The following is a 27,893-nucleotide window of genomic DNA, read 5'->3' as shown; positions in this document are numbered from 1 at the left end:
CGCCCACCAGGGGCGATGCTCTGCCCACCAGGGGGCGATGCTCTGCCCACCAGGGGCGATGCTCTGCCGCGACCAGAGCCACTCTAGCGCCTGGGGCAGAGGCCAAGGAGCCATCCCCAGCGCCCGGGCCATCTTTGCTCCAATGGAGCCTTGGCTGCGGGAGGGGAAGAGAGAGACAGAAAGGAAGGGGGGGGGGTGGAGAAGCAAACGGGCGCTTCTCCTATGTGCCCTGGCCGGGAATCAAACCCGGGTCCCCCGCACGCCAGGCCGACGCTCTACCGCTGAGCCAACTGGCCAGGGCCAGTTCTGTTTTTATGACAACCTTCCGTTGATGGAAAGGGATCTCGTTTTCCATTTAGGACAGTGATCCAACGTTCCCTCATAAGACACACCGAGTTCAGTGCGCCAATGAAAAACAAAGATCAAGTCTGAAAACAAGAATTCTGCGGTTTAGCCTGACCTGTGGTGGTGCAGCGGATAAAGCGTCGACCTGGAACGCTGAGGTCGCTGGTTCGAAACCCTGCACTTGTCTGGTCAAGGCACATATGGGAGTTGATGCTTCCTGCTCCTCCCTCTTCTCTCTCTTTCTCTCTCACACTCTCTCTCCTCTCTAAAAAATGAATAAATTAAAAAAAAAAAAAAAAAAGAATTCTGCGGTTTAGCAAAAATCATCAAAGCACTACGGCGGCGTGCGCGGTGGGCCCTTCCCTGCGGGCTTCCTCGCTGCCCTGAGTACGTTCCAATGAGACCAATAAGAAGATGGAGGTGAAAGGACGCCTTGCAAGTTGTAAGGTGCTCTCCTCCCCGCCTCCTCCCACAGATGACAGTGACCCCAGCTGGGTGCTGACCAGGCACTGCAGCTTCCGAGGTGAGTCAGTCACCAGGCCTTCCTCCCGGAACTCTAGTTGGGGAGGCAGGCTAGTAACCGGATAATTACCACCCCGCGGTGATTGCTCTGACTGCGAGCTCAGCCTAGCATGTAATTGGAGCAGAGGGGAGGGGGCTGGCCTCACACAGCCTCCGAGGGGCCGTGGGTGGGTCACACGCTCTTCCCGAAGGGAAGGGTTTCGGGGAATATGGGTTCAACCCTGCACCCTCACAGAGGGCCCTCGACCTCTCTTTCTCCTCCTGATGTATAGTGGGTTTCAGAATCAGAAATCGGCTCTTGGGGGCAAATCATCATCACCTGGAAGAAATACTATTTTGAGGCCGTCCCCATCACCCGGGTCAACTCGTCACAGTGCGGACCATTGCGAGGGCTGAGATTTGTAGATAGTATGAAAGCGGGAGTAACTGTGAGAACTTCGTCAGTGGAGAAATGGAACCAAACCGACAACCAAAAGGAACCCCAAATTGTCAACCAGTTATTGTATCTTTTTCTCCAGCAAAATTGTCTCACGGCCAATGAGTTGTGTGACAGAAATGTGTGTGGCAAAACCGCCTACAGCAAAGACGCCGCCACGGCGCATGGAACTAGAACCGTTGCCGACAGGCGGCACGTGAAGCCAAGTCTGGGCCCCCCACCTGGTGCCAGCTCTCTGCCCAGCTCTGGCCGAGGGGTCCCACAAGCCTCAGTTTCCTCATCTGTACCATGAGCAGCATCCCACCTGCTTCGGGGACACAGAGGAGCTCGGCACGCCAGACAGTGGGAGTCCGTCCGGCCATGCAGAGGGCCAGGTCCGTGCAGGGGGTGGGCGCTTCCGCAGCTCCTCAAACTCCCAGGGCGCCCGGCTGAGTCAGAGCCTCGACCTGCTTCACTGCCCTGCTCCCACCTCCGGGGACTCCACCTGTCCCTGCCCTTTCCAGAAGATGTTCTAGGTCACGTCGTGGGGCTCACTCACCATTACTCTATGCCCGGAGGAGGTTGCCGGCACCTGCCGATGGCCTATTCCCAGCACTGGCACCTGTCCCCACCCTGGATGGCCCCACACTGGAGAATCGACCCTCTTACCTGGGTCACTGATGCCATCTATGCTCTGACCTCCTTCCTGTGAGTCAGGGGGACAACACGGGCTCAGGACACACAGTCTCTTATCCATCCATTCATCTTCATGGAGCCCCTCCTCCGGGCCAGGGCAGCGCTAAGCTCTGGGGAGAGAGAGGGAGGAAGGAGAGAGGCTTGTGCCTGCAGTCACACACAGCGTGTTTGCTCAGGAGAAGGGAGCATGTCAGGGTGGCAGCGTAACGGGGTCCAGGGCTTGGGCGTGGGGACGCATGAAGCTAAGAGAGGTCCATAGGGCTTAGGGGTCTAGTCCAGTGGGGGAGATGACCGCACACAGGAAGATAAAGTCCTCTTAGACTGTCACAGTGTTAGGGTGGAAGGAAATAGGGCCATCCTGGAATAAATAATGGAGTTGGTTGGAGTCCTGGTGGTGGAGGGGCGCGGGGCCCCAGGGGCACGAGAGCTGGACTCACTGATGGGTAGGCTCACGGGTCCCGAGGAGGGATGGCCCTCAGATAGCTCTGTGGCTTCTGGGCACAGGGATCCCAGGTGGGAAGACCTGGGCTCAAGTCTTGGGTCTGCGACGTGATGACCTGGGGCACACACCTCCCCTCCTGGACCCTCAGTTTCACTATCTCTAGAAAGGAAATTGTGATGGTGCTGTGCTTTCGCATGTTGGGGATAATGTACTTAAAAATAACATCAAATAGGGCCCTGGCCAGTTGGCTCAGTGGTAGAGTGTCGGCCTGGCGTGCAGAAGTCCCGGGTTCGATTCCCAGCCAGGGCACACAGGAGAAGTGCCCATCTGCTTCTCCACCCCTCCCCCTCTCCTTCCTCTCTGTCTCTCTCTTCCCCTTCCGCAGCCAAGGCTCCATTGGAGCAAAGATGGCCCGGGCACTGGGGATGGCTCCTTGGCCTCTGCCCCAGGCGCTAGAGTGGCTCTGGTCGCAACAGAACGACCCCCCGGAGGGGCAGAGCATCTCCCCCTGGTGGGCAGAGCGTCGCCCCCTGGTGGGCATGCTGGGTGGATCCGGTCGGGCGCATGCGGGAGTCTGTCTGACTGTCTCTCCCCGTTTCCAGCTTCGGAAAAACACACAAAAAATAAAAAAATAAAAAATAACATCAAATAACCCGGCAGGGTGCCTGGCACCTAGAAGGGGCTAGATGAATGTTCATTTTGCTATTTTTTTCTTCCCTCTTTTTTTTTTTCTATTTTCTTTATTGATTTTATAGAGAGAGGACAGAGAGGGGGTGAGGAATGAGAAGTATCAACACATAGTTGCTTCACTTCAGTGGTTCATTGATTGCTTCCTGTATGTGCCTTGACCGGACAAGCCCAGGGTTTCGAACCGATGACCTCAGCATTTCAACTCAACTCTCTGTCCACTGCGCCACCACAGGCCAGGCTATTTTCTCTTTCTTCTTCTCATCAGTAGCCCTGGAGATTTCCAGGAACCCTGAAGACCCTGCTTTGGCTGTGGCTCCTCCTACAGCTTCCCCAGCTATGAAATGGGGACAGCAGTGCCCGGGACCTAGTTAGTGCTGGGTCAGTGTGAGTGGCTGCTGTGGTCACTGCGGCCTCTTAGTGACCCTTTAGTCTGTGCCTCGCAGACCCTCTTCACAGCCTGGCCACCACTGGCATTTTATGTCCTGCATCTGCCCCTGACCCCATGGTCACCTCTTGCCTCCTCCTCGTGGTATCTCTGGCTTTGCATGCCTCAGGGCCTTTGCCCAAGCTGCTCCCCTGCCTGGCTCACCCTTCTCTCGGGCCAACTCCCCACCACCTGCCTCACCCCTTCTCCTTGGGCACTCGAATCACATCACTCTGTTTCATTTTCTCCTGATTTCTTTTGCCAGGATCTGGAAGGATCTTTCTTATTTTTCCTATTTATTGTTTATTGTCTGTCCCCATAGGTCTGGAGGTTCCCGAGGGCCCAGCCTTTGTCTCGCTCCCTCTCCCTGCTGTGTTCCCAGCTCGCGGTACAGAGCCCGGCACATAGTAGGGGAACAGTGCGTACCTGTCGAGAGAAGGAAGGAAGAAAGGAGGGGAAGGAGAGAGGACGTGAAGAGATGAGCGTTCACCGAGGGCAGTGGGGATGTCACCATGGAGGTGACAAGGGGGCGTGCCTATGGTGAACAGAGCTGAAGTGAGCATCAACTTTAATGTTTCTGTGCAGCAAAGGAGACAACAGGGTGGAAAGACAGCCTCCGGGATGGGAGGAAGTATTTGCAAATCAGATATTCGGTAAGAGCTCGGTCTCCCAAGTAGATCAGGAATTCCTACAACTCCATAGCAAGAAAACGAATAACCTGGTTTAAAAATGGGCTAAGGGCCCTGGCCGGTTGGCTCAGCGGCGGAGCGTGGGCCTGGCGTGCGGGGGACCCGGGTTCAATTCCCGGCCAGGGCACGTGGGAGAGGCGCCCGTTTGCTTCTCCACCCCCCTCCTTCCTCTCTGTCTCTCTCTTCTCCTCCCGCAGCCAGGGCTCCATTGCAGCAGGGATGGCCCGGGCGCTGGGGATGGCTCCTTGGCCTCTGCCCCGGGTGCTGGAGTGGCTCTGGTCGCGGCAGAGCCACACCCCGGAGGGGCAGAGCATCACCCCCTGGTGGGCAGAGCTTCGCCCCTGGTGGGCGTGCCAGATGGATCCCGGTTGGGCGCATGCGGGAAAGATTTTTCTTAAATTAAAAAAAAAAAAAATGGGCTAAGGACTTGACATTTCACAGACATTTCTCCAGAGAGGACACACAGATGGCCAACAGGTGAATGAAAAGATGCTCAATGTCACTAAACCATCAGGGAAATGCAAATAAAAACCGTAGTCCTGGTAGGACGATGACCAACTCGCGCGCGCGCACACACACACACACACACACACACACACACACACACACACTAGCGTTGGTGAGGATGTAGAAAAATGGAACCCCTGAACCCCTGTACATTGTTGGAGGGAATGCAGAATGGTGCAGCCACTGTGGAAAACAGTATAGAGGTTCCTCAGGAAATTAAAACCAGAACTAGCATGTGACCCAGCAATTCCACTTCTGGTTTTTTCCTCTTTTTATTGAATTGACTGGATTAACTCTGGTTAACAAACTTGTATAGGTTTCAGGTGCAAGCTTGCTTTCAAAGTGGTCAGTATTCTTCTTTCCCAGGTGTTCCCTGGCCAGCAGTCGCTGCCCTTGCCCCATTCCCACAGCCCCTGGGCCCGAGCATCTTGTTGGGGTGCTCTGGAAGCACCCGGTGATGGGATTAACCGGCCTGGGAACACAGGGGCACCTTAACTTCTAAGTTGGGTTTCTCACCTGCGCTGGGAAGGGGCACGACAAGGGGCCTCTGCTGCCACCTACTGGGCATCTGGAGAAAGGGCTCTTGCCGTCACCCAAGGAGCCCCTCGGGATGTCTGGACATTTGTAAATATATGAATGCCAACAACAACAGAAATAACAGCCATGATTTGTTAAATGATTACGCTCTGTCAGTCACTGTACCAGGTACTTTCCAGACATGACGTCCGAATATCCAGAGACCTTGAAATGCAGCTAGCGTCATCCTCATGTGTATACTTATACGGAGAGATGAGACTCGGAATGGTCACGGTCACACAGCTAGTGAAAAAGTTTGGATTCTAACCCAAAGTAAGGCTGTGCAGTGTCCTGGGAAAAGGCAGAGAGGAACAGAGAGGGTGGGCAGGAGAGGTGGGAGCGCGGAACAGGGCGCCATGCACAGAAGGCCTTTGTAAACTGCCCCTGGGGCCCTTCCTAGCCAGGGTCACTCACAATGACTCACGTTCGTTCGGAGCCCTCCGTGCTGTCCTGTGGCCTGGCTCTGAGCCCTCCCCAGGACATCCTCCCCAACATCGCAGCTGGGGAAACCAAGGCGCGGAGGAGAGCCCAGACCTGGCGTTCCGGGGCGGGCGGGGCAGAGAGCCCTCAGGCCTGGCGCGGCGCTCCCGCGCCCACGTGATCAACCCAGAAAAGGGCCGGCAGACCTGCGCACAGGTTTCCATGGTTATGCTAACCTCTAAGGTTCTGGAGGCCTGCAGGCCAGGTGAGGCAGCCCGGGCCGAATAGATTTCTGGTCCTGGGCTCCGAAAGGATCTGCCACAGGTGGAGGGCCCTCCAATGGGACGCACGTGGCTGACGCCAGGAAAGTCAGCGCTCCCATCCTGTCCCTGCCACTTTCTAGCCCTGATATCTTGGGCAACTTCCTCCGGCTCCCTGAGCCTCAGTTTACCCTTCTGTAAAATGGGACTAAATCACAGTCCCTCCCCCTTTGGACTCAGTTGGGAATCCAGTGAAAACACGCACATAAAGCCGAGTGCCGAGTAAGCACTGGGTAAGTGGGGGTACCAAGGACCCCCACAAACACACACCAGCCGGGCCTCCAGGCCTCCTGGAGGCTGAGGAGCTGTCCGGAGGCAGAGTAGGGAAAATAGTCCCTGGGCCAGGAAATGCCTGGGCCCAGGCTTCAGCCTGAGTCACAGGTCTAATGCTGGGAACCCTGCTTGCAGCCACCTCCAGAAATGCTTCGTGTCTGCCGGCTCCAGGGCCTCCTCTCGCCCGTGGGCCCCCAGCCCCGGGGGTGGCAAGGGAAGGAGCCTACCACGCCGCTGGGGCAGACGCAGCCCTGTGACATGTACCCCAGGAATGAACGATGCTCAGAGGCGTTCACTTGTCCCCAGCCTCCAGAAGAGGGAACTGAGGCTGAGAGGGGGGGTGATCTGCCCAGCGTCACCCAGCTGCATGGGGCGGGACCCTGACTCGCCCCCGGCCTGTCCATCAGAGAAATCTCAGTGGCTGCAGCTCCCTCAGGCCTGGCTTCGGCCCCCCGCTGGCTCCGGCCTCAGATCAAAGGCCCAGCAGCAGCAGGAAGCCCTTCCCATCCCCGCTTCCCTGAACTAGGACACGCTCTGACGTCAACACGTCCACATTCCTGCCCTGCAGCCCCGGGGCGGGAGCACTGACTTCCTCCCTCCAGCGCTGGCATCACAAACAGGAAGCTGGGTCATGTGGGTGGGTCCCCCCCCAGGCCTGGGGACAGGGGGTGGTGGGTGGATCCCCCCCCCCAGGCCTGGGGACAGGGGGTGGGAGTCCAATCCGGTGGGAGTCCGTTCCCAGCTGGTGCCTACCTGGCTCTGGCACCAGGGAGGGCCAGGGGGTTCTACTTAATGCCTGCCCTCAGGGTCACGCTTGTCTTTAAGACACTTAAAAGAGGCCTTCAGTTTTGTCATTTCTTTTGGTCGTCACAAACGGTGGTGGCGCTCATCAATTAAGATCGATCTCACCGATCAACAACAACACCGGCCATCCTGAGCTGGGCGCTTACTCCAGCTGCGAGCTCTACATGGGTCCTCTCCTCTGATTCTCGTAAACAGTCCTCTTATCTTCCTGTAACAGATGAAGCAACCGAGGCAGGTTAAGTCAGTTGCCCAAAGTCCCACAGCTGTGCCTAGTGGGCGGGGATTTGGACCCAGAGCTGGGACGCAGGGCCCTGCTGAGCAAGGCCCCCCTCCCCTCCCAGCCCCTGCTCTTGGCAAATCTGATCGTGTCTCTCCCGGGCTAAGCCCTCCATGGCTCCCCGTCACCCCGGTCGGCTTTTCTGTCTGAGACGTAATGAGCTGTTTCTGATTCCAGAAACCAATCTCGTTTTCTTTTTCATTATGACCACCTTTTATGTAAGAGGAAACTAAGGGCCAAAGAGGGGACAGAATTTGCATCAGGCCCCAGAACCAACGAGGGGCAGAGTCAGGAACCCTGGGCCTGAGGTTCCCAAATGTGAGTTCAGAGCAAAGGGCAGGGGCCTCCTCCTCCTCCTCCTCCTCCTCTTCCCTCCCCCCTCCTCCCCTCTCCCCTCTCCCTTCCCCCCTCCCCCCTCTCCCCTCCCCCTCTCCCCTCTCCCCTCCTCCTCCCTCCTCCCTCCTCCCTCCTCCCTCCTCCTCCCCTCCCCCCTCCTCCTCCCTCCTCCCTCCTCCCCTCTCCCCTCCTCCTCCCTCCTCCCCTCTCCCCTCTCCCCTCCCCCTCCTCCCCTCTCCCCTTCCCCCTCCTCTTCCTCTTCCTCCTTCCCCACCTCCTCCTCCTCCTCCTTCTCCCTCCTCCTCCTCCTCCTTCCTCCTCCTCTTCTCCTTCTTCTTCTTCTTCTTCTTCTTCTTCTTCTTCTTCTTCTTCTCCCTCCTCCTCCCTCCTCCTCCTCCTCCTCCCTCCTCCTCCTCCCTTCTCCTCCCTCCTCCTCCTCCTCCTCCTCCCCCTCCTCCTCCTCCTCCTCCTCCTCCTCCTCCTCCTCCTCCTTCTTCTTCTTCTTCTTCTTCTTCTTCTTCTTCTTCTTCTTCTCCTCCTCCTCCTCCTCCTCCTCCTCCTCCTCCTCCTCCTCCTCCTCTTTCTTCTTCTTCTTCTTCTTCTTCTTCTTCTTCTTCTTCTTCTTCTTCTTCTTCTTCTTCTTCTTCTTCTTCTTCTTCTTCTGGTGAAGCCATATTCCATCCCTATAAGTCCTTCAACTAAATAAAAGCACAAATTCTGCCAACTCTCAAACGAGGAACTTGAAGTTTGTAGTACAGTATACTTGAGCAATGATGGACCGCCCACTTTATTAAAGCTGTATTTCTGGGCCTTTCCTCGAATTTTCAGCATAGCTTCTTGCTCCAGGTCTTGCTGCTCCACACACACCCAGCCGTTGGCCTAGAGTCATGAAGGGGCCCACGCTGCCCTGCCGACGGAAGGGCATCATCCCTGACTAACGAGAGTGTCGCTGACGGTACAAAACAGTCTCTCCTGGATCACTCGAAGTGAACCTCCATATTGGAGTCTGGCTGAGCTTCCAGATCTCGGTGGGCGTCCTGCTGTATCTCAGAGGGCCTGCACGGTCCCTGCAGTCACCGTGAGGATCACTAAGATAGTCTGCAAAGATGGCTGGTTCTGGGGGCGGGGGGGGTACATGCCTGTGGTTGGGAAAGCGTGGATGTCTAACAAAGTGCCTTGGCCACCTTGCTGCCGCCGCCCTGGGGACCACACTTTGAGAATCCATGTGAGGATAAGGGACCAGTATTTGTTTTTCTTTCCCATTCAGATGTCCCCTTTCTGGCTGTTTTCTTCCAATGAATGTTTCTGAGCAAACACATCTAATTCCTCCCAAGGCTGCTGGGCTTCCAGTTCGCACTGGGCAGCGAGGATTTTTGTCATCACTGAGAGTTCCGAGTGCCGTGGGGTGTGAAGCACGGGCTCTGTAGGGCAGGACTTGCTGGTTCAGCCCCCCCGTTGAGCAGATGGGGACACTGAGCGTCCTCAGCACACACAGCCGGAAAACCGCACGGGGAGCAAGTCGTGGAACAAAACACGTCTCTGTCTTGAGCGGCCGGCGGAACCCCCGCGGGTTTAGCGCAGACCTGAGTCCGCACGGCGATTTCTCAGGTTACGGCGCCCTCTAGTGGTCAGCATGCAAAGGCGAGGAAGACACGGAGTCTGGTTCCAGAACCTGATAGCCCTCCTCTGCCAGGGATTTATTCATTCCTTGATTCATCTAAAATGTTTAGAAACATTTTTGCAGTGCCTGCTGAGTGCTCACCACTAGGATACGCACCGGGGACCCATAGGGACCAAGGCAGCGATGATGGCTGCTCCGGCCACGCTGTCTTCCCGGGAGGACAGAAGTTATCCACATACCTATGTAGATGCATAAATATAGCCTGTCTTGGAAATTCGTAGAGGAAAAACTCCAGGAGCATCAGACTGTGTGCCTGAGGGATTGGCCTGTGGCTAAGTCAGCCAAGATTCCTGGAACGAGAGCCTTGATTAGGAGTTAACTAGAGGGGGTGGATATCATGGGGACTTTCAGGCAGCGGACACAGAATGTGCAAAGGCCCTGTGTGGGGAAGAAGCCTGCTGAGTGTGCAGGCTGGAGCTGAGCTGCGTGGGACAGGTGTGTGTGGGTGGGGGTGGGGGGCAGAGTGGGAGGAGGAAGACTAGGGAGGTGGGCAGGCTCAACTCTGCAGGGTCTTCCGAGCCTCGGGGTGTGGGGAGTAGGCTCCTATTTTTAATTTTTGTTCTTTTTTTTTTTTTAATTTATTCATTTTAGAGAGGAGAGAGAGAGAGACAGACAGGGGGTAGGAGCTGGAAGCATCAACTCCCATATGTGCTTTGACCAGGCAAGCCCAGGGTTTTGAACCAGCGACCTCAGCATTTCTAGGTCGACGCTTTATCCACTGTGCCACCACAGGTCAGGCAGGCTCCTATTTTTAAATTGATTTTAGAGAGAGAGAAAGGAAGAGAGAAAAATATTGACTTGTTGTTCTGCTTATTTATACATTCCTTGGTTGATTCTTTTTTTTTTTTTTTCTGAAGCTGGAAACCGGGAGAGACAGTCAGACAGACTCCCGCATGCGCCCGATCGGGATCCACCTGGCACGCCCACCAGGGGGCGACGCTCTGCCCACCAGGGGGTGACGCTCTGCCCACCAGGGGGCGATGCTCTGCCCCTCCGGGGCGTCGCTCTGCCGCGACCAGAGCCACTCTAGCGCCTGGGGCAGAGGCCAAGGAGCCATCCCCAGCGCCTGGGCCATCTTTGCTCCAATGGAGCCTTGGCTGTGGGAGGGGAAGAGAGAGACAGAGAGGAAGGAGGGGGGGGGTGGAGAAGCAAATGGGCGCCTCTCCTATATGCCCTGGCTGGGAATCGAACCTGGGTCCCATGCACGCCAGGCCGACACTCTACCGCTGAGCCAACTGGCCAGGGCTCCTTGGTTGATTCTTGTATGTGCCCTGACAGGGGATTGAACCTGTGTAACCTTGGCGTTTCAGGACTATGCTCTAACCAACTGAACTACCCAACCAGGGCAAGAGGGGGGAGGTCTCTTACCTGTTTGGTGCATCAGGAAGGTGTCATGGTTGAGAATGTGGACTCCGGCCCCAGGCTGCCTGGGTCTGAATCCAGCTGGGTGACCTTGGGCAAGTTGCTTAAGCTCTCTGTGCCTCAGTTTCCTCGCTTGGGTGTTTGAGGCGGTAACAGGTAGCTGAGCTCCCCTCCATAGGACTCCTGGGAGGAGTAAGTAAGTGAGTCTGCATAGTAATAACCCCCCTGGGTGGTGCGGGCTCTTGGGAGAGCCTCACGAGTGCTGGCCAGCGTTGTTACTGTTGTCGCTGTTGTTGGAGCGGTGGGTGGCAGGACAGGACCCCAGTGGCAGGGGGACTCAGCTCTGGGGAGGGTGGCGGGAAGGGACACGGAAGCAGGGAGGCCAGAGGGGCCGCCGCAGCCTCCTGAGGGGAAAGGGTGGCTACGTGGACCAGGGTGCGGGGCCGGGACACGTTCTAAGGGGATCACATTCCGGATGAAATTAATGAGGCAAATCATGGCTAATGGATTCGATATAAGGGTGAGAGACAGAGGGCCCAACGTGACCCCCAAAACCCAGGACTTCCTGTTACCGGAAAGGGGACCTGGCCCAGAGCGGGTCTGCCGAGGGGCCTGTCTGTCGTGTGAGGGTTCTTGACCTCGTGCAGGAATGATTTCGCAACAGGCGCCCAGGAGATTGGGAGAGGACGGTCATGAACCCTGCGGCGGCGGCGGTGAAACAAGGCAGGAGCTGGGATGGAAGGAAGGACAGGAGAGCCTGGGCGGACTGCTCTGGCTCCCTGGAAACGTGATAGGAAAGAAACCGCCGAGCGGAGCTGCTGTCCGCTCAGTGGGAAGCCAGAGAAAAGGGGGCTTTGGGGACAGGTTCAGGGGGTGAACTCCTCCAGGCCACCGCCCAGAAAATGCAAACTGACCCCGGAGCACCCTGACGGGAGGATGGGGAGTGGCTGGTTAGGGCAGGGCCGGCGGAAAGGACCTCGGGGCGGGAGTTTCTGGATCCACCTGCACCTGGCTCAGGGCGGTGCCTGTCTGCCAGCCCTGGGCCCTCCTTCCTGAAAGAGGGCATCCTTTCTTTGTTTGTTTGTTTGTTTGTTTTTTTGTTTGTTTGTTTTTTTGTATTTTTCTGAAGCTGGAAATGGGGAGAGACAGTCAGACAGACTCCTGCATGCGCCCGACTGGGATCCACCCGGCACGCCCACCAGGGGCTACGCTCTGCCCACCAGGGCCGATGCTCTGCCCCTCCGGGGCGTCGCTCCACTGCAACCAGAGCCACTCTAGCGCCTGGGGCAGAGGCCAAGGAGCCATCCCCAGCGCCCGGGCCATCTTTGCTCCAATGGAGCCTTGGCTGCGGGAGGGGAAGAGAGAGACAGAGAGGAAGAAGGGGGGGGGAGTGGAGAAGCAAATGGGTGCTTCCCCTATGTGCCCTGGCCGGGAATCGAACCCGGGTCCCCCGCACGCCAGGCCGACGCTCTACCACTGAGCCAACCGGCCAGGGCTTCTTTGTGTTTTTTTTTTTTAATTTAGAAAATTAAATTTAGCAGGGTGACATTGATCAATAAGAGTACATAGGTTTCAGGTAAACATCTCTGTAGCATTGGAACCGTTGATTACGTTGTCTACCCATCACCCAAAGTCAAGTCATTTTCCGTCACCGTATCTTTGTCCCTCTTTACTCCCTTCCCCCTACCCTTTCCCCCACATGCCCCTCCCCCTGGTAACCACTACCATACGATCCCGTGATCTCTCTACTGGGTATCTGCCCCCCAAACTGGAAAACATTGGTACATAAAGACACATGCACCCCCATGTACATCGCAGCATTGTTCACAGTGGCCAAGACATGGAAACAACCAAAGTGTCCCCTGATAGAGGACTGGATAGAGAAGATGTGTGTGTGTATCTATACACAAAACGGAATACTGCTCGGCCATAAGAAATGGTGACACAGTGCCATTTATGACAGCATGGGTGGACCTTGAGAACATTATACTGAGTGAAATAAGTAAATCAGAAAAAGCTAAGAACTGTATGATTTTTTTTAAATTTTTTTTATTTATTGATTTTTAGATAGAGAAGAGAGAGAGGAGAAGTGGGAAGCATCACCTCGTACTAGTTGCTTCCCGTATGTGCCTTTACTGGGCAAGCCCAGGGTTTTGAACCAGCAACCTCAGCATTCCAGGTCAACACTTTATCCACTGCGCCACTACAGGTCAGGCAGAACTGTATGATTTCACACATAGGTCGATATAAAACTGAGACTCATGGACATAGGAAAGTGGTCATCCTTGATCTCTCTCTTTCCCTCCCACCCAACCCTACCCATCAGCACATTCTGTTATCTCAGCCCCCACAACGCACCCTCCCTCTGTGCGCTGTGTCTATCGGCCCACACCCTCTGAGAGCAGACCACGCCCCCCCGTCCTGGACCACGGCCGGCCATTGCCCAGCATGTCTCTCTGCTGGGCCTCTCCCCTACCCAGGGTCATTGTTCACAACCCTCTTCAAAGATGGACGGAGCACCTGCCACGTGCCAGGTGTCAGGGATAAAAAGTGAATATGGTTGACCTGTCTCTGCCTCCACTCACCTTCTAACAGGGCGAGAGAGGCGGTGGCCACACAAAACGTGCTATGAAGAAAACAGGCAGGATGCTGACATGGACAGAGATCTGCACGGTGTGGTCGTAAAGTGTATTTCCAAGACATTCAAGGCTTTGGGATGAGTCGTGCGGGAACTGTGAGCTTGGAATGCAGAACAGGTGAGGAGGCACGTGTGAGTGTGTGTGAGTGTGCGTGCGTGCGCTCTTGGAGTGTGCGTGGGGGACATGTGGGGATCTCAGTCCATAAACACAGGCATGCGTGAAATGGGCTTATTTCCCCCGTAATTTATTTCCGTTGGTGTATCCCACTCAGGGGGGTTCCCTCCCTTTCCCCCAAGGCCAGGGCCCAGTTCCAGGGGCTTGTGCCGGGCTGACATGTTGATGGGGAGTAGGTGTGGCATACAGAGCTGACCCTCAGTTCCGTCTGTCCGCACGGTGGCTCAGGATGGTCCGAGAGCATCCACCAGGCGTTCAGTCCCCGCAGCCCATCCGCTTCCTGCCCCGCGGCGGCTTTCCTCTGAGTGTGGAGGGAGAGAGGTCCCGGGTCAGGAGGCCAGCGCAGCGGCCCGAGGAGACTCGGTGAATGTTTTTACAAGTGCAAGCCTTCCATGTACAGAGAGGCGGTTCACCGGCTAGCACGCAGCAAGGTGCTGGGAACTCTGGGGGAGCAGGAGGGAAGCACAGCTGGGGTGGACCCCGCAATCCTCTCTCTTTCCTCCATGAAGAACGGGGTGGCCTGAGTCTGACAGTGGTACCGCTCTCTCCAGCACTGAGTGGGTTCTTTAAGGCCACTTGGGAGGGGGTGTCTCATAATTTCACCTGGATCATGCAGGGTGAGGTCTTCTGAGTGGGGCGATCACAAACCTATTCTGTCACCAGAGAAACCGAGGGTAACGAGTGCCAATGACTCCGCTGGGGGCCACACGGGTAACAAAAGCCCGCACCTCACCCCCAGCCTGGGCACAGCGCCCTCCCCGCAGACAGTGGGGAACGGTACACAGAGAGCCCCTGGAGACACACTCTCCTGATTTACTCTGACTTACCGTCTTAGCATGAGCTGGGCAGGTTTGCAGTATCAGGAAAACCACAGCTCTGTGGGGAAGCTTAGCAGGTGAATCAGAGCGTCGGTGTTTTCTGTTTTATGGGAAGGAGGAGGGGGAAACAAAAGGGCTATTTACAAAGAAACATGCAAAAGTTCTCCTCAAGGGGGAGTCCACCAGTGTGTGTGTGTGTGTGTGTGTGTGTGTGTGTGTGTGTGAGAGAGAGAGAGAGAGAGAGAGAGAGAGAGAGTTATTGGCCTGATGAGTCACCCAGGGTGGAGTGAAGCTGCCTCGGAGACTTTGCACCTACTGTTCCATCTGCCTGGCAAACACTCCTCCTCCTCTCCACACGGAGACCGTTTGTTCCTCAAGGGTTTCTTCCTCCTGGAAGCCTTCCCTGATTCCCTCAAGCCTAAATCAGAGCTCCCGCTCTCTCTTGGGCTTACCCCAGCTCTGTTGTAGCATCTGCTCCCATGTTGGCCCCTCTCCCTGCAGGTGAGGTTGGTGAGGGCAGAGAGCGTGGTGTTAGGTTCCTTTGCTAACTCCCTGAGCTCCACTCCACCCATTCCCTGTATGCCAGGGGTCCCCAAACTTTTTACACAGGGGGCCAGTTCACTGTCCCTCAGACCGTTGGAGGGCTGGACTATATAAAAAAAACTATGAACAAATCCCTATGCACACTGTACATATCTTATTTTAAAGTAAAAAACAAAACGGGAACAAATACAATATTTAAAATAAAGAACAAGTAAATTTAAATCAACAAACTGATCAGTATTTCAATGGGAACTATGCTCCTCTCACTGACCACCAATGAAAGAGGTGCCCCTTGGCCCTGGCCGGTTGGCTCAGTGGTAGAGCACTGGCCTGGTTTGTGGAAGTCCCCGGTTCGATTCCCAGCCAGGGCACACAGGAGAAGTGCCCATCTGCTTCTCCACCCCTCCCCCTCTCCTTCCTCTCTGTCTCTCTCTTCCCCTCCCGCAGCCAAGGCTCCATTGGAGCAAAAGATGGCCCGGGCGCTGAGGATGGCTCCATGGCCTCCGCCTCAGGCGCTAGAATGGCTCTGGTCACGACAGAGCGACGCCCCAGAGGGGCAGAGCATCGCCCCCTAGTGGGCATGCCGGGTGGATCTGGGTCGGGCACATGTGGGAGTCTGTCTGACTGCCTCCCTGTTTCCAGCTTCAGAAAAATGCAGAAAAGGGGGGAAAAAAAAAAAAAAAGAGGTGCCCCTTCCGGAAGTGCAGCGAGGGCCGGATAAATGGCCTCAGGGGGCCGCATGCGGCCCGCGGGCCGTAGTTTGGGGACCCCTGCTGTATGCATTCATTGCTTGTTTCTTATCTGTGCCCTGACTGAGGGTCGAACGCTCAACCTTGGTGTATGGGGACGATGCTCTAACCAACCGAGCCCCTCAGCCAGGATTCGGCCCACTCCCTTTAGGTCATCTCCTCTCGTCAGTTTTCTTCATGCCTACTGTCTGGACCCATCTTGTATTAAATAATGACAATAATGATGACAACGATAGTTCCAAGATCTGGAGGTTGCAGCCCTAACCACCGCCCTAACTGTATTTGGAGATGGTGCTTTTAGGGAAGTAATGAAGGGTCAGTGAGGTCACCAGGGTGGGGTCCTCATCCGAGAGAACTGGGGTCCTTATAAGAAGAGGGGGAGACATCAGAGCTCTCTCGCTTTGCACATACACATACACACAGGAAAGGCCCTCCAGGTCACCGCGAGAAGGGAGGAGGCGAGGTCACCAGACATCACCCCTGATGGCGCCCTGATCTTAAGACTTCTACCTCCAGACTCTGAGAAAATAAATGTTGTCTGTTTAAGGCCCAGACTGTGGTGTCCTGTCCGGGTCCCCCCCCCCCCGCCGGCCCCCAACGGCCAAAGAGGTGGCTTCAGCAGTATTGCTGATTCTTGTCGATACGGGGTGGGCAAAAGTAGCTTCACAGCTGTGAGTACGCAAAACAGAGTTTATTCTTGTATTATTATTAATTAATTATTGCATTATTTTCCACATGAACAACCGTAAACTTGTGCTAAACCCTGTATTTGAGGGCTTCTTTTTTCTTTCCAATTAAAAAAATTCTGGTAACATACACATAGCATAAAAACTTACCACCCTAACCAGTTCCCGTGTCCAGTTCAGTGGCATGAAGTCCATCTACATTACTCTTGCAACCACCGCCACCATCCCACTCCAGAATGCTGTTCATCACCTCAACCAGAAACTCCATCCCCAGTAAACACATGCTCCCCTCCCCCAGCCCCTGGACCCTCCATTCTACTCTCTGTATGAATCTGGCTCCTCTCGGAACCTCGTGTAAGAGGAATCACACAGTATTTGTCCTTTGTGACTGGCTATGTCACTTAGTATGATGTCTTGAGGGGTTTTTTTTATTGCGTTTCTCCCTGTTTGGTTTCTTTTCTTCTTTTTTTTTTTCTTTTTCTTTTTTTTTGTATTTTTCTGAAGCTGGAAACGGGGAGAGACAGTCAGACAGACTCCCGCATGCGCCTGACCGGGATCCACCGGCACGCCCACCAGGGGCAACGCTCTGCCCACCAGGGGGCGATGCTCTGCCCCTCCAGGGGGTCGCTCTGCCGCGAACAGAGCCACTCTAGCGCCTGGGGCAGAGGCCAAGGAGCCATCCCCAGCGCCCGGGCCATCTTTGCTCCAATGGAGCCTTGGCTGCGGGAGGGGAAGAGAGAGACAGAGAGGAAGGAGGGGAGTGGGGTGGAGAAGCAAATGGGCGCTTCTCCTATGTGCCCTGGCCGGGAATTGAACCCGGATCCCCCGCATGCCAGGCCGACGCTCTACCGCTGAGCCAACCGACCAGGGCCTTGTTTGGTTTCTTTTAATGTGCCTGACACACTAAGGGTCCCCTGCATGGGTTAAACTGAGCTGGTCACATGGGGGCCAGAGTTGGGGCACATGGACCATCCTCCCGGCATTGCAAGGTCCGGGGAAGGAGCCTGTCCTGGCCCAGTCTGCCTCCCCCTCAGCCCACCCTCACTGTCACCCTGGCACGGCCTCCTCTGGCTTACCCGGATCCGGATCCGCCAGACCATCTTCAGGAGCCTGCCTGCCTGGGCCACCTGGCTATCTATCTATCCCGCTGTTTCTTTCCGCTCAGGTCTTTGTTTGCCTCCCACGAGCGCCACTAGAGGGTGACGGCGCTCCATCTTTTAGGAAAGAAACTGCCCATCCCTTTCCAGGAGGCTCCTTGCCAGACAGAGCAGGCCCCCTTCTCTCTGGATCCCGGCCCTTCCAGCCCCACTGCTTACTAGCAAGAACGAGGACAAGGCAGTGCTCAGGGGATGAAGCCCCCACCCCACATCATGGGGCCTTTCCGCCTCCAGACCCCTGCCCGGGTTGGACCACTGCCCTTCGCCCACCTGCGTGCAGCCTGTCCCAGCCAGAGGAGTGGTGGGGACCTCTGGGAGGAAGAGAGGCTGCTTATGGCAGAAGGAAAATGTTCCTGGGAACCTCGGCCTCTACCCCGGTTGCCTCCTCCAACACGCAGCCCTGCAGGCTCTGTGCTCTGGCAGCTCCCTTCTGCAGGCAGATCTCGGCCAGACCATTACTGCCCACGTGTGACCTCCTCCGGAAAGCCTCCGGGTTACTAGGGGTACTAGTACCAGAAGCCAGAACAATCCCAGGGTGGAAACACAGACAGGCCAGGCAGGAGGGATGCCCCGGAGTGGATCTAGACAGCCTTGGACCCCTGGCAGGGAGACAGAGGCTTAAGGGAGCCAGGACTGCTCAGAATAGTGGAGAGGATCCTTCTTCACAGCGGAAAGGACACCGGGGAAGGCAGGGACAGAGCTGCTGGCGCCGGAAATGGGGGAGGGGGTGGTATGTGGGGAAGGCCAGGGCCTGTCCTGGGTGGCAATGGGAGCCTTCTCCCAGACCCGGCTCTGTTCCTCCGTGGTGGACGGAGCTCCCTGGGGGACACGGAGGTGGGCCCCGGGCTGTAGGGACAGCCAGGCCGCAGACAGTTCTCAGCCCAGCCTGGGCAAGGCCTGGCCCTTCCCACGCCCCTCCTGGAATGCAGGGCCGATCCTGGGAGCCGAGTAAAAGTGTGACGTCCCCTCTGGAGCCTGAGGTCAGTCCGCCTCCCAGGCCCGGGCCCGCATTCCTGACCGGGAGCCAACACAAGCAAGGGGCGAGGGGCCGGGGCCAGCGCAGAGGCCCCCAGCGCCGCCCGCCCGCCCGCTGTCCGCCGCTCCCGGCTCTCGCTCCTCTCGGGAAGAGGGTGTCTAACGCCAGAAATCCCACACGGGGGGGCGGGGGCGCAGACACCGAGGTTCTGCTCTGCCGTTTGGGGAGACGCTGCGCCGGTCACCTGTCGGTGCCGCCGCTGTGCACGGAAGTTCCGCGGGACTCTTCTGAGGGATCAGAGAGCGTTGTAGTCCTGATAGGATTTGTGAATCAAAGAACGTAGCCTTCGGCATAAACCGAAGACGCGCTCCAAAGCGGGAAGGATAACGCAAGGGTTTTAGAGGTGAGAGCCGCCAGCTCATCAAAAGGAGGGGTTGCTAGGGCAACAAGACCATACACTGACATCATTCATTTTCCGACCGGTGGGGGCGGCTGGATGTTCAGGGGTCTGCGGACTCCGGGGTCAGCAGGCGGAGGTGTGAGGTGAGAACAGCGGGTAGTTCTGGCGGACCAGCAGCGAGAGTCTGCATATGGCCTCCAGTAGGAATTACAAGACGTGGTCAGCAAAAGGGGCGGCTCACACGGCAGACCGACGCCTCAGTTTCTCTTGGAGTTTGCAAAATAACCGAGTAAAACAACTTCTGTCGTGAAGGTGAGTCGACAGGTGGGGTGTAAACTGCAAGTGGTCTCCTCCCGTGGGCAGGGTCAGTGACCAAGCTGCAGAGGGGTCCCTGTGTTCGGTCACAAAGGTGATATTAGAATGCTCCACTAACAGTGTCACGGGGCTGACTCACTGAGGCAGTACAGGGCCTAAGGGGAGGCCGGGGGGGGGGCACGGAGGGGGCGGCCCTGGCCCAGCTGGGACGGGGGTGGTCACAGCAGTCCTCTAACGCTGACAAAAACAGTGACCACCATTGCTGGGCACCTCCCCATGCCAGCCACTCCCTGATACCGTTCATCCTGGCACAGTCCACGAGGGGGCTGACATCCCTCTCACCCCGGAGACGGAGAAAACGGGGCTCAGAGAGGGTCAGTAACTTGCCCAAGAGCCCACAGCAGAGGCTAGACTCCGTCACATTGGAAACACCTGCACGGAGCTGCGCTGGGACCCCCTGGTGCAGAAAGGACCCACAGGCCCCCCGCTGGGGGCAGGGGAGTGAGGCGCAGAGACAGGGCCTCCTCCCCTTGCACAGCTCCAGGGGGCAGCCACACAAAGTTTAGGCCCCTTGGAGAGGCCAAGTGCCCCTCTTGCTGGGTTCACATGGACATGAACGCAGGTCTAGCTGGCCAACTCCTCAGCAGGCTCTCTGGACTGTTCTGATGGCTGACGCCTTCCCAGGCAGCTGGGGAGAGGCAGGATGAGAGAGGCGGAGGCAGAGAGAAAGGTTTAGACCTGGCAGGCCACAGCCAGGAGGGGAGGGGCCGAGGAGAGGGGACCAGACTGCCCCAAGCAGGCACTCGGTGTTGATGCAGCTGCCCCCAGGCTTCTGGAAGCATCCCCTGGGTGCATTTAACAGCCAAGGTTGGAGCTCTGTTCCCATAGCAGATGCCTGGAATATTCATGTTTTTCGTATCCCTGTGTGGGAGCCAAAACCAGCTTCCACGAGCCAGGAGAGATGAGCCTGAAGGGAGAGGCCAAGATCCCCTCCCTGGAACTGGAGTCATAGATGCTGTGAGGCAAGGACACAAGTGGACGGCTTTTCTCTCCTTGTCCCTCTAGGTGCTGAGCCTGGTCTCATCCCTCTCCATCTTTCCCTTCCCTCCCTTCCTCTCTTCCCTCTCCTTTCTCTTTCTGCTGGTCCTCCTCCTTCCGGCAACGTACCTGCAGACAAGCTGTGATGCCGAGAAAAAAAGTCAGACCTTGTTCAAATCCTGGCTCCTCAGCTCATGAGCTGTGTGACTCAGGACAGGTCACTGCCCTCTCTGAGCCTCTCTTCCCTTTCCTGCAAAATGAGGCAATAACACCTACCTCTGACGGGTTATTTGCAGAGCCAATGAAATTACCAGTACCTCTGTCCCAGGCCCATTTGCCCTTGAAAACCACTGGGTCTAGGTCCTGGGAAGTAATTACAAAAAGAAAGAGAAGAAATCCTGTGTCTTTGAGAGGCCGTAGAGAGTGGATGAAGTTACTTCATGTCTGAATCTTGGTTTTCTGTCCTATAAAATGAAAGTAATGATGGGGCCTACCTCAGAGAGCTGTTGGGAGGACTCAGTGATGTAACGGATGCTCTCAGCACACGGTAAGTGCTCATTACACAACCTGTTATTATCACACTGCTCACAAAAATTGGGGGACCAGGTAATGTGCAGATACTCCAGAACTTTCAGCCTTTTTCTATAGTGCATTTGCACCAATGAAATAAAAGTTGGTTTTGCATCTCGTGCACAATCGAACAACTTCCTTCGATTTGTCGTTTGCTTTTCTGATGTTCTTGTTCAATAAAAAAAAAAAAAATCAAATCAAATGCTTCTTATCACTTCATAGTCATTTTGAAATATCCCCTAGTTTTTGTGAGCAGGGTATTACCTGTGAGCAGTATACTATAGAAACATCCCCCAACCCAGTATAAGTGGGAAGATGTCTCCCCGATGCCTCGGAGACATCCGGAGAAGGGTACGACATGTGCCTCTGAAAGATCTGCCTTTTCTGGATCGGGCAGACCTGGGGCCCAATCCGACTCCTACCTTGGAGGGACCCCGTTCCCCTCCCGTGTACAGTGAGGACACAAACACCAGGGAACATGTGACAGTCTGGGTTTCTTCTGCTTGATAAATGCTGGTTCATTTCTCTTACCTCACCGCTTCCTCAAACCACATCACCCAGCCAGGCTGTTCCAGCAAGCCAGGAGCAACAGGCCTGGGCAGCCCCTTCACCTCCTTCCTTTCCCCCCCACTCCTGAGACCCCCTGCAAGGCTCCATCCCAGGGCCCTGGGCCCTGAATTCAGCCTGGCCGGGAGGGAGGAAGCCCCACCAAACTGGCCTGCCTGGTCTGGCTTCTTCTGGAAACTTGCAGGCCCATATCTGCACCTTGACTAAATTTGGATCTCCAGCTCAGACAATCAGCCTGGGAATTCCTGACGAATTCCAGCAAGGGCCAGCGGTTCTCCTTGGTTTTTGCAGAATACGGAGATAACTTCTTTTTTTCAAGTAACAGTTTAAATTAAGAGCAATAACCGGTCCTCGTGGAAAATTTGGAAAACACGGGAGAAAGTCGTCAGTAACACCATCACGGAGCCCCTGCCCTGGCAGACGTTTCATTTCTTTTCTGTTGGTCATTCATTCTGCTGGTCGTTCCACTGTACGGTCAGGTGTTTGGACTGTTGGGTTCCCCCCCTCCTTTTTCCATTCATGAGATTAGAGTGTATGTACAGATTCCTATCTTGGTTTTCCCACATATTTTAACATAAAGATGTCCCTGTGTTATGAAGTCTTTGCTGCGTGCCACTGTGCCTAGCAGAGCAGCAGCATGAACTCAGTGATGTTCACACCCATCCCCACCTAGATCAGGGGCTCTTACAGCGCTTGCTGTGCAGACGAGGAAACTGAGATGCAAAGAGGTTAAGTGTCTGGCTTCACAGCCCATGCTATTAACCGAGTCAGTACCTGTATCACGGTTCACTCACCCTTCCTTAGAGAGATGCCTGCTGTTCTCGCCGGCCCTGCCCTCCTTCCTTGCTCCAACTTTTCCCAGGGCCTGGGATTGGCCACGCTCAGTTCCAGGGGCGGGCACTGCTATCGGGTGGAGCTGAGCGCATATGGATCTGACCAATCCGAGCCCTCTATCTCCCTGGCCTCGGTGATTGGTTCAGGACAGGGCACGTGGTCCAGGTTGGTCCACCTGGGGATTGCTGAAAGGCTGGTTATCCTGAGAACATGCCTGGGAACCCGCCACAACAGAGGGGAGAGGCCAAGTCCTGTTGCAGCATTTCAGATTCTGGATCCAGTTGCTCCTAAAGTGTGTTCTTAGGCTCCGCTACCGGACTTAACAGGTACCTGGGCTTTTTCATCCCCTTAAGCCATTGCGAGTTGGGTTTCTGTCACTTGTGACCAAGCATTCTGGTCATTGGACATCAAGGTTGCTTCTAGTTTTTTTTACCATTATAAACAATACTGCCATGAACATCTTTACGAGTAGAGCTCAATTTTTGATTAGAATTATTTTCTTGCGATGTTTCTGCAGGAGTTACTTGGCCAAAGGACCAAACGCTGTCAGAGCTCTATAGACATTTTGCAAATCGTTTCCTCAAGGTTGGCAGTGATGCATACCCCACATCTCCACTCCCCATCGGTGTAGACAACTGTGATTTTAGAAACTGAGTTCTGGAGAGGGTTTCTTTTTTAACAAGCCAAAGTTGTATTTGTTTTTTTTTTAAACAGGAAACTTATGTTAATATAAAACAGATAAAAACAGACAAAAACCGAAACACACAACACACAAAAGCACAACACAGAGGACCAGTGCAAACCCTTCCCAACCCTTCCCAAATTTTAAAACCTTTATTACAGTTCCCCAAAGATTAGACTGTATTGGAGAGGTCACAGTATTGAATCAGAAAAATAAGGAGATCAAGAGACATTGTTTAAAAGGTCTGTACACAGGGAGCGGGGGTGGGGGGGTGGGGGGGTGGGGGTGGTGATGGGGCGGACACTTCACCACTCCAACATCAAAAACATAATGCAGAAGAATTTCAGTGACTATCACAGATTTCTAGAACACTACAATTGTATGCTAGTCCCCTGCCCACTTCTGAACGTTGCTTTTGAAAAGGATAAAAAGTGCACAGACACTTTCATAAGGCACAGACAGATTTTCGTACGAGTCATTTCATTCGGGACTTGGAGAAGACAGAGACAATTAAATACCGAGAAAGGCCAGGAGGCCCCGTGTTCCTAAGCCCGTGTCCCTCCTCCAGAACTGGGGCAGAGACGGGAGCCAGGGGGAGGTTTCTGCCACTCTGTCTCCGAGACTTCACACCATCTCCTTCTCAACTGGAACTGACTAGGGGTGCTCCAGGGACTTGGGGACTGATTTCCAGGAACCAGTCCCCAGGCCCGAAAGCAGCAGAGCGCCATCTCTCCACGTCTCCCTGGCATGACCTGAGGGTGGTCATCAATCAGAGGGGACTCTGGGCATTCTGCCTGTGGCGGTTTGCCAGCTGCAAGGTACCTGGCATTTCTAATGCAGAAGGACGTTTTTCAAAGCGTACACAAGGCTCTGGGTCCATGAAGCAGTTGTTGGGCACTCACCAAGATAGACTCCCAAGGCAACAGAATGGCCAACAACGGATGTTGTTGGAATGGCCAGGGAAATCTGCCCCAAATGTCTGATTGCCCTCTTAATGTCTCTACCTCTGATATCAGCCCTAGGGCACTGTCCTCGCAGCTCCGTCCTCCAGCAGCCCACACCAACTGGGCCTTCAGCAGATGTTTGTTGAATGACTTTATGTCCATGTCCATGTCCATGTGTTTTGTTAAACCCGTGAATACTTATAACCTGATTTCTCATTTGTTCAGCAAAGCTTTAATGAATACCTATGACGTGCAAGCACAGACCCAACACCAGAGGGATCAAATCAGAGTTCAGAAATCTCTCTCCCGCTCTGCCCCGCAAGCTCCCTTTGGGTTTTGTCCTTAATCCCGGTTCCCAACCCTGTGTCCAAACACAGGCCGGTGCCAACCAGTGGGTGTTGAATGGCTGAAAAAAGTGAGGCTGCAGTTTGGGGAGCAGTTGCTAAATCCCAGACGACTCCCAGTTCCGGGAATGGCTTAGAAAAAGGAGCTTGTTTTGACTTGGAAAAGCCCAATTTCTCTGGTGAGTCAAAAATAGGCACAGGACCACAATAAGGGGCACCCTCTGGTCTCCCCTGAGGGCCCAGCCTGATTGAAGGGAGACTTGTCATGAGGCTCGGGAAGGTGGTGGGACAAGGCTTTTGGAGGAAAAAAACTCAGGCAGTCTTGACCTTTCGGGAACTTGGGCTAAGCAGGGGACAGCATGGGACTTAGCACCACACACTCCTGGGTTCGAATCCCAGCCCTGCAACCTCCTGTTCTGAGATGCTACGTCCCTTCACTCCTAGGACCTCAGTTCTCTTACCTGCTAAATGGGGATAATCCCATTATTTCATTGATCCCAAGTAACAGCCCCCGCTCCACACATACACACACACACACACACACACACACACACACACACACACTTTAACATCTCTGTTTGGGATGAATTGTATAGCTGTGGCATCCTATAGTTAAAATTGGCAGTGTCTTCTCCTTAGTGGGACGTAAAATGGTGTTTTATCATCAGTGTTGTCTTAGACACAGCTCGGTATGGTAGTAAGACCCACTGCACGAAATTAACACGTGGTGGCATTCCCCTTGCCCGGTGCCAAAGCCCAGGACAAACAAAAGAGGTTCCCTTTCCTTTCTCCTGCCCCAGTCTCAAGACAAAACACGAGGGCAATGCAAGCGGCTCCTCTGTAGCAACGAAGAAGTCAGTTTAGAGCATCAGGAAATGTCTGGTTTTTAGAAGATAAACACCCCTTTAATTCCTCTTGGACACAGGGAGGCTATTTATAGCAACTGCAGAACAAGTCAAATGGCCACTGCCTCCTTTTGTCCCAGGTAACAGGTTGCCAGGAGCATGGCCTGGACCACTCTGGGTCCAGGCCCACGGTCACTGCTTTCCTGGTGGTGTCTGCACATAAGCCTGGCTGGAACCCCAATGGGGTAGCCAGGAAGGGCAAGTGGCAAGATACAGGAGCTGGCCCCTCTAGCCCACTGAGACCGCCACAGCTTGTGACTGTGGCTCAGGCTAGTCCGGGGAGGCTGCTACGGGGAGAACCGCAGCCCCAGGGGGCAACAAGTCCTCTGACACAGAGCCTGTGCCCACGCCCAGCACAGGGGGGGTGGGAGGCTCCCACCAACCAGAGTCAGTGGGGCCTTGTGCACTGCCCGGGTCCTAAAACTCTTGTCTGGGCCAAGGCTGGGATTCCAGTAGATCCCCCAAAGACTGCTGCAAAATTAATGTGCAGGCATGTTTCCCAAATTCACTAGGGAAAAAGGACCAATCAGAGGCTCTTTGCAGGGACAAGAGGAAGGTTTCTGCAGTTGAGATCAGAAAAGTGACCACTTCCAGACAGAGAAGCAGGTGGCCTAAGACCTGGAGCATCACAAGGGCACCACCGACTGGTCCCACGGGACTTGACAGGATGGAGGAGTGGTGCAGCTGGGCTCCGAGCCCCCAGACACCCGGCGATCACCTGCTACACGCATGCCTGACCCTTCCCTGCCTCCCTCAGCGGATAAACAGGTTAGGAGTTGTAAGAACAATGGGACCTGCTCTTGCCACCTGTCACAGGCCTTTCAGAACCTTGTGCGGATCCTCCCAAGAGCTCTGGAGTGGGCAGGCACTAGGGTTCCTCTTGGCCAGAGTGGGGACTGAGAGACAGGAAGGCCCAAGGATTTGCCTAAAGGCACAGCACAAGACAGGGCAGGCAGGGGGCCCAGGACTGGAGCCAAGAAGGGAGGAGGGGGTGAGGGCAGGACCAGGGTCCCAGGTACTTGCCTAGCAGACAGTCCTGGGCAGGGGGACAGTCCCAATGTCAGCATTTTCAGTGAAGATCTCAGTTACTAGTTAACACCCTAAGGATCAGTGAACATCTTAGTGATCAGCAGGGGAAGAGAAGCTGATTCTCAGAACAAAAACTGCTTGCAGAGACCTGGCTCCCCCTTCTCCTTTCCCAGGGGGTCGCCCTGGCGATGGCCACAGGCACGGGGTCACAACAGGAAATGCACAGAGCTGCCCCGCGCACTGCAGTGGCCTTTCCAGCGCCAGGCGTGTCCCTGCCTCTGAGCTGCTTCCCCTCCCCAGGAGGGATAACTGTTGCTTGTCTTCTTGAACGTGGTGGGCGGTACAGACCCAAAGCATCTAGGGACGGAGTCAAGTGCAGTGTGCTTATTATTAGGCTAACTGGGGGGGGGGGGGGAGAGGGCTGAAAAGGCTTCTGTGGGCGACTCTGCCCAGAGCACTCCGATGGGTGCAGCACCCCATCAAAACCCTCTCCAGGATGGAGTTAGAAACCAAAGAAGCAAATTGTTCCTTTATGTTCTCCGCCCACCTAACTAACCCCCAAGGAACTGCTGCTGTGGAGCTGTAAACAATGAGCTATTTTTTCCTCCGCTTAGAAAATCCGAGTGTCCCTTTTCTATACCATCCGAGGGAGTTCTGTGCAGGTGCAGGCTTCGTACATTCAACACCAGCTGGCGTCACAGCCCCAGAAAGTGAACAGTTTCTAGTCTTGCTAATGTCCGGGCTCTGGATCGCACGTTCCTTAGTGCTCAATAACCTCTAGGGCCAGGATCCCTGGATAAATACCTATGCATTCTCTCTCTCATTCTTTCAAACGTGCCTTCTCCCTTCTCGGTCTCCCTCCCTCTTCTCACAGACACACACGCGCACACACAAACACACACACAACTCAACCCACCCCCAGCAAAAAGCATTGCACAGAGGACGCCGTTTCCCAGCCAGGAAGTCACCAGAGGGACGGGCGGTCTGCCAGGCAGTTCCTGAGCTTGCTCTTGGGAAGGCCTTTTGGGGGCAAAGCACTTTTGAGCCGGAAGCAATCCTCGCCAAGGCTCACACCCCCAAGGCCTCATCTCCATGACTGTCACACCTTGACCACCACTGCAGAGTGACAGACGAGGTGGCCACTGCCCTTGGGCTCCCTGGTGGCTGTGGTGGTTGCCCGGCCCAGAGGGGCTTCAGAAAGGTGACCTTGCTCCGGCCCAGGCCCATTGGCGAGCCAGGCTACGGCCTGTAGATCTTAATGACATCTTTGATGGGCCGCCGGCAGATGGGGCAGCAGGCCCGGGCCTGCCTCTTGAGCCGCAGGCCGCAGCTGTGACACAGGCACATATGTCCACAGGTGTAGATGACCGTGTCCACTTCGCCATCAAAGCACACCGTGCACTCGCCATTCTTGCTGCCTGCTGGCTCCGGTGGGGGGAACACAGGGGACACCGGGGGACTCAGCGGGGAGCTGGGGGCTGTCACTGCAGAGGAAAACAAGGCCAGACCTGAATAATGTGGTTCTCGGGGGGGGGGGGGTTCTGCTGGGGCAACCCCAAGAAGACAGAGCTTCTATGGCAGAATCTGTGGGGCAACAACTTTGGGAGACACCAATCTGGGGCTTTCTTCTGGATTCTGGCCCTCTTTCTAGCCCTCTTCCCTCAAGCATCAAGCACCATTATCACCCCCTGGGGTGCCATAGTAGCTGTTTCTCCTCCCTCCAGCCGAATGCACAGCCGAGGAA

The 27,893-nt window shown here is 55.3% G+C and overlaps 1 protein-coding gene across 3 annotated transcripts in view; it reads right to left on the bottom strand.

Moving 5' to 3' along the window:
• NEURL1B (neuralized E3 ubiquitin protein ligase 1B) overlaps window positions 1-27,893 on the bottom strand; it is a 292,908-nt gene that overhangs the window by 241,766 nt on the left and 23,249 nt on the right. For 2 of the 3 annotated variants that reach the window (XM_066388464.1, XM_066388465.1), the window contains one exon: window positions 23,040-27,633. In XM_066388464.1, the coding sequence (XP_066244561.1) occupies window positions 27,389-27,633 (245 nt within the window). In that variant the 3' untranslated portion in view covers window positions 23,040-27,388. Of the gene's footprint in view, window positions 1-23,039; window positions 27,634-27,893 lie in introns of those variants that run through there. The other variant, XR_010752020.1, reaches the window with a different exon arrangement.

This window comes from Saccopteryx leptura, chromosome 6 (assembly GCF_036850995.1).
Source record: "Saccopteryx leptura isolate mSacLep1 chromosome 6, mSacLep1_pri_phased_curated, whole genome shotgun sequence".
NCBI classification, from domain to species: Eukaryota; Metazoa; Chordata; class Mammalia; order Chiroptera; family Emballonuridae; genus Saccopteryx; species Saccopteryx leptura.
This window is presented reverse-complemented; position numbering and strand designations above follow the sequence as displayed.